General features: G+C 38.6%; 1 protein-coding gene across 1 annotated transcript; it reads left to right on the top strand.

Moving 5' to 3' along the window:
- Nucleotides 1-965: 965 nt before the first annotated feature.
- LOC131311999 (ubiquitin-conjugating enzyme E2 27) lies at nucleotides 966-6,038 on the top strand. The gene is made up of 5 exons (XM_058339684.1): nucleotides 966-1,398; nucleotides 2,399-2,447; nucleotides 4,398-4,557; nucleotides 5,364-5,453; nucleotides 5,610-6,038. The coding sequence occupies exons 1-5, from the start codon at nucleotides 1,215-1,217 to the stop codon at nucleotides 5,715-5,717; spliced, it is 591 nt and encodes a 196-aa protein (XP_058195667.1). The 5' UTR covers nucleotides 966-1,214; the 3' UTR covers nucleotides 5,718-6,038.
- The last annotated feature ends 743 nt before the right edge of the window (nucleotides 6,039-6,781 follow it).

Below are 6,781 nucleotides of genomic sequence, written 5' to 3'. Positions count from 1 at the left end.
TTACCTGGATTCAGTATAGGATGAACATCGGCCCAGCAACTTATAAAGCCGTCTCCACACGACCAAACAATTCTATATTTTGGGCCTATGAAAGCCCAAATGAAATGAAAGAAGGTTATGGATTTTTTGGACTACAATTTAGGGCTTTGTTGGCTCGAATATAATTTCAAGAAGCAATATTGAATTCCTTTTTCAATTTTTGTTTTTGTTTTTGTTTTTGTTTTGGGTAATGCAGAATGTCTCGAACTAATCTTTATCGGCTCATCCCTTAGCCGTTTCACACGCTTACATACGAGATTGTAGGAAAGGAGAATCGGATCTGAAATCTTAGGAAAGTTATTTTCAATTTGCCTTGACCAATTTCAGGATCCTCAAGTTAACGATCAGGCAAATCTTTATTGGCCCCAATATTTGAAATATTCAGCCATCTTAGAATTCAAACTCGCTGCATCTTAGAGGCAAGCTCATTAATTGCTTTCTAATATCCATTGGTCCAAACCCTTCCTTATATTGGGGTTCTCTCAAGAAAGGAAAAATGTGTGCGGAAATCAATGGTATGATTTAGATATTAACTCTCATGTTCCAATAACTAAAATAAGTACTCCTTCTGTCCTCATTCTTTTGTCTCTCATCCTATCCCAACCGGATAAAAAACTAATTATAATTTTTAATTGATAATACTATTTATATGCAGTATGGATCTTGTTTGATAGATCTCAATGAACTCTTTTAAATGACCTAAAAAAATTATAAATTGCAAAATATAATGAATTAAAAAGTGGCACAAACTCACAAAAGTGACTAAAGAATAAAGACGGAGAAAAAAATTACTTTTTAAATTAAATGTAATATATTATCAAAAAATAATCTGTCTCGTAAAATAACAGTGGTAAAGCAATTGTTGGGCACCATTGGTAGGGCGAGTGAAAGTTTTTGATCAAAAAGCGTACAGTGGCTAGTGCATGACAGTTCGGATCACTTTCAGTTCTAATCCAGGGCCCAGCCTGATCACGTACCGCGTAACCGCTTCTCTTCCATTGGTTTCTTCTTTGATCCTCTGCTCTCTCGCCCGTAGATCTCTCTCTCTCTCACTTTTCCCCGAGGGAAGGTAAAGCATCACAGAGAGGGAGTGAGAGTAAAGGAAACCTTCCAAATCCACAACATTCTCCATTTCAATTCTCTCTCTCTCTCTCTCTGAAGAATTGGTTTGAAAGATGGTGGACTTCGCTCGAGTACAGAAGGAGCTCCAAGAATGCAACAAGGACATCGACGTGTCCGGTATAAGCATCAAGCTCAAAGGCGACAACAACAGTCTCACTCATCTGACCGGTACCATCCCAGGCCCTCTCGCCACTCCTTACGAAGGCGGCAACTTCAACATCGACATCGTCTTGCCCGGTACCTATGCTTACACCTATACATACTGTCGGTTGTTTATTGTTCTTGTTTCCGTAGGAAATTTTACCCTTTTGCAGTAATCTATTGTTCTTGTTGTTATTAGGGCTGTTGTCTTTTGTTAGTCGGGAGAAATTGGTTTAAGATTCAGGGATTAGGGTTTTCAGTAGCTTACGAACCGTTCCATTTGTCGACAATTTTCCTTTTTATTTTATTACAAGTGGCAGAAGAGTATAATAAGTATGAATATAAAGTGTGAGACTTTATCCTCATCTAAGTCACCGGAGCTTCTTTTTTTTGGTAAATACCCAAGCTTGGAGCTTGGTTAATAGTACAATTTAGAGACTACTCCACCTAAGGTCAATGGGCTTTAGGTTGGACTAACCTATAGCCCATTAAGTGTCCATTTAGGACAATTATTATTGTTCTTGTTGTGTGATTCTGCGTCTATGGTTAATAACTTAATTGACATACTAAAAGATATATCTTCTGCATTGATTGTTTCTTGTTACCATTAAATTAGTGATTTCAGGTATCTGATTTTGCTGTTGGCAGCTGATATTTTACGTACTTTTGCAAAAATTTGTTTGCAATTTAGGGTTTTGGGTTTTCAGCGATTAAGAATTTTGAGCTGTTACATGGAGACTGTTATTGTTGTATTGTTGTGTATCCATTTGTTTGCGATTATGGTTGTGTGATCGCTAAGCATTAGTAAGGTTCTAGTACATCCGGTGGTATTCACCAAACTACTTGGGAATCATTTCTAGTGTTAGCTAGCTACGACTGGAAATGTGCTGGAAGGGCAGTCCTTTGGAATTAAAGATTACTTAAAGTATTCAGCGAAACTGCAAATCAATTGCAGAATTTTACATGTCCGCCTTAGCGAGTTTTTTGAGGTCTTTCTATGGATATATTTTATGTCAGTCATTTGTTGTTAATTTGGAATGTGGATATTGCTCCTTAACCCTTATTATTTACTTTCACTATTATGTTGTTTTGGCAGATGGGTACCCTTTTGAGCCTCCGCGGATGCAATTCGCTACCAAAGTTTGGTATGTTAACAGGAATTGTGAAGTGCCTTTTGTGTAGAATTCTCTTTCTTTCCAAAGCAAATCGTAGGTATGCAGCAAGAAACTTTAACATTTTTATTTTTCCTACCTCTTGCATAAGATGGGAAGATGGTTTAGTGTTCATAAATGGTGGTATGCCCATCAGAGAGTGGCAAACCCACAACGCACCCCAAAAGGAGAAGTATAACCTCTTGAGAGGTGAAGGAACTTATAGTCCCCTTATATTTGCTTCTGAGACCCATTTTTCTATTGGGAAATGCACCTTCAGCTCTTGAAATATACCTTGCATGGACTCAGTTACAACTGTACAGGTATCAGGTGCGGTTATGTGTCTAAGTGTCTGCTTCATCCAATTTCAATCTCAAGGAATCGGGTGTACGCCAAAATATTCAAATTTGTTAGTCTGTTTCTTTTGTTTTCTTGGATAAATAGTTTTTAAAAATTTCCTTAGACATTTCATGCATAATATAGGAGTTCCAAGGATCGTTCATGGGGATTTCGAATTACAAAATTCGCTTGCTAGGTGTATGTCCAACTAAATGTGCCTGGCATGGATCCTACGCCCTTATCTAAGTGTTGAGCACAAATATTTTCTACATTTAGGAGGATCCATAAAACAGGGGTGAAATTTCTTTGAAAATCTGCTTTTGAATAGTATGTTGTACTACACAGGAAGTTGAATTAAGATATTGTAAGACATCAATTAGGAAACACTTTGTCTAATTAAGATCCACTATGTTTCTAGTCCTTATGGTGCCCATAAAGGGTGAGTCCTAGAAATGCGGTTTATGGCTTGTTCTTTTGAGAACAAAGAAATGATTAAACAAAATAGAAAGAATTTTCTGCCTTTATTCATCTATACCAGCTGCCACGTACGACCCAATAGGAACTTTTTCTGCACCCCTCACGATAAGAAACAAAACATCGAAAATAGACAACCTTGCCTTTGCGGATTTCCAAAGGTATTCTCGCTCAAACCAAGTAAGTTGCTTAATCAGAACATAGTAGCAGCGGTATTCTCCCTTGACTGTATCTTTCAAATGTACTCCATTAAGAAAATGATTCATGGTGGAATACTCTAGCCTCTACTCATCCTTGGTGCCTTGTATGACAGGTTCTTATAACACTTGACAATTTTGGAATTTTGAAAAGAAAAATCAACCATCTCACTAGGAGAAATCTATGTAGTTTCAGACTGTTCATCTCGACCTATATCTATAGACGTGGGACCCACAAAGTGTAACATCAATTCTGGCTGAAATTTAAGACGAAGGTATAGGTCGACTTTGTATTTGGAGGTTGTTACTTTTGCAGTCAGAAGCAGTAAACTTTTGGTGTTCAGTGTTTATTCTGCTCTAGCAGCACAAACCCTACAAGAAATTGTCATTTGTGATTCTGGTCTCCTTTTAAGCTTGCTTGTAAGCTCTAGAGGAAGGATTGAGGAAAACAAGAGGTAATGGATATGTAAGTAGGGTGAAGTAAGGCTTTTACATAGGCAAACAGACCTTCTGTCAATGGGGAGACATGTACAACCAAGAGATTTTAATGTGCTAGCTGATTATGTTTTATAATGCACATTCCAAAACCCGACACACCTTCGGTCTAAAGTTGTGAATTTACTGAATGAGAATGTGGACCTTTGGTAAGTTTTTTTTTATTAATTTCAAAATGGACGGTCTGGACCTTTGGTAAGTTAAAAAATGTATGAAAGTTGGTCATAGCAATCCTAGAAATTCGAATATTTGTGAAAACAGAATGTTCTATTTAAAACTTATCACCTGATACAAGTAAATTCTAATCTTATCAGAAGCCTGCCTCTATCGTATTATATTTTGCAACTTAAACAAGATGATTTGCTTGGCACTTTTTATTCCTTGATGCATGATATTATAGAGCAACTGAATCTTTTTGTGTGGAAATCACCTATTGAAGGCATCCCAATATCAGCAGTCAAAGTGGAGCAATATGCCTGGACATTCTAAAGGACCAATGGAGCCCCGCACTAACTCTAAAAACAGCACTCCTCTCTGTACAAGCATTACTTTCTGCTCCTGAACCTGATGATCCACAAGATGCTGTAGTAGCACAACAGGTGTGATTTGCACATGTACGCCACTAGCTTGATGTTTGCATGCTATATTACATGGACTCTGTTAGTCAAACACTTGAAGCTTGGGTAATGATATGGAATATGAGTCCGACTTCAGTGGTTGGACATTCACCAAAGAAACATATTTTGGTAATCTGAAATGCCTGATTGCTACCTTCAAACTCCATTTTACTAGTAAATAATCAAGTGAAGAATATATTAAGAACTACGAATATTTTTCCATGTCGACGTACCCACAGCCATAGTTGTCAAGGGTGAAAGACGCACCGAGGCGCAAAGTTCTGTTGGGCCCGAGGCGAGAGGCACAAGGCCAGGTGTGCGCATTTTTGAAGAGAGGCGCACCTGTTCGAAAAAAATATTTATTTCTGAAAATAATTGTGTTATGTGCGTTTTTTTGAAAAAAGCTCCCCTTTTGTGCTTGTTTTTTAAAAAGCGCGCTTTTTTGATTGATTTGAAAGAAGCGCGCATTGTTGCCTTTTGCTCTCCTTTTTCAAGTCACCTCGCCGGGGGGTCAACAAGGCGCTGGGAGTGCGCCTAGGCGCCTTTGACAACTATGCCCACAGCCAACATCGGTTCCTTAGACATAGGAACTAGATGAATCTTACATTCACACATGCCAGAGCCTACACCCGTACCCCAAGTACGTGTAAAAATAGTCGTATGTGGACATTTTGGATTTGAAGTGATTATTACAGTACATTGCTTGCTTCTCCCATGACATACCTTACTTGTTTGGTTAAACCAATTCTTGCTAGTTTTTTAGCACCGTCTGCTTGTGTCCATTTTAGTATCTTCGAGACTACCAGACCTTTGCAGCCACAGCTCGTTACTGGACGGAAACCTTTGCTAGGACGTCAGCTCTTGGGATTGAGGATAAGGTGCATAGAATTTTCTTTCTACATTATTTAACCTTATGCTTTTTAGTCTCTGTTCTACCTTCCTGAAACAACATACAAATTTTAATATATTCTTTTATAGATAAATTTTAATTTTCCCAATTAGATATTCTGACAGCTGATGTTGGATTCTCACAGGTAAAAAAGCTGGTGGAGATGGGATTCCCCGAGGCTCTGGTGAGAAGTACGCTGGAGAGCGTTGGCGGTGATGAGAATATGGCTCTTGAAAAGCTTTGCTCTGGTTAGAACTACTCGGCATGATTCCATTTATTTCAACTTTGGAATTTTCTGTGCCACTGCAAAAGGTTGGAAACTATACAGACAGGAAGGGATTCATCGCAGTATAAGCTGTTCGTTATAGATTAGCTTTTCTATCTTCTGGTTATTTATCTTTTGTTCCAGACTGTGCATTCATCCTTCATGAACATTATCTCCCTACATCATTACATCGATATCACTCTTTCCTAATGGGTAGCTAGTTCGGTTGTGCACCTTTTGTTGGACGTTGACAACAGTTATCACAATGTATCCATTGGTATCAATCATATAATAATGAGTTTGACTTCACGGACTACTGCACTCTTAATGAGAAGGCAGTATGGTTTATACTCGCTTCATTAGGGAAATTCGATGGTTTTCATCTCTCTAGTTTTGTTGATCCAAACTTCAGGCTGGATATGACCGCGTTATTTTCTTAGGAGATTGGCCAACTTGACTGCAAATCTGTGTTGTGGTCTTAGGTTGGGGCGTCAGTTCTCTGTTTTTGACTCATTTCAGAGATAGATAGATAGATGAGGTACGTGCAAGCATCTGGATTTAACTCATCTGGTACTAGTAAGTGCATATTTCAATTGAGTGAAGTGAAGCAGGAGATACGACATTGGTGGTTGACGAGTTTACAAAGCTTTTGGTCTCAACTGCCCTCTATTTTTTATGCGGTCGAATCCAGTTGCTGTAAGTAGTGTTGTGGACTAGATGCCGTATGAGAGGCTTTATTTTGCTCGCACCTTGGTGGGGGTAATTGAGCCCTTTTGGGGTCCATGCGGGTCTGGAGTTCCTTGCTTCTTAATTGGCAGTGTCATTCTCAGTAGATTCAGCTCAATTATGGAGCCAAATGGTAACCAGATTGAAGCTTCAAGTTGTCGTTCAGATGGCAGCAACAGAGCTGCTGCCATATCGTTTTTGGCTTGTATTGTCGCTTCAAACCTTGCTTGAAACTGATGGTACAGCTGTTTTTTATTCTACTCTGGTTTGCTAAGAAAATAGAGTCCTACATTGCTTGAGAGTGGAATAGATGATCACTTAATAAC

Source organism: Rhododendron vialii, chromosome 12a, assembly GCF_030253575.1.
Source record: "Rhododendron vialii isolate Sample 1 chromosome 12a, ASM3025357v1".
NCBI classification, from domain to species: Eukaryota; Viridiplantae; Streptophyta; class Magnoliopsida; order Ericales; family Ericaceae; genus Rhododendron; species Rhododendron vialii.
This window is presented reverse-complemented; position numbering and strand designations above follow the sequence as displayed.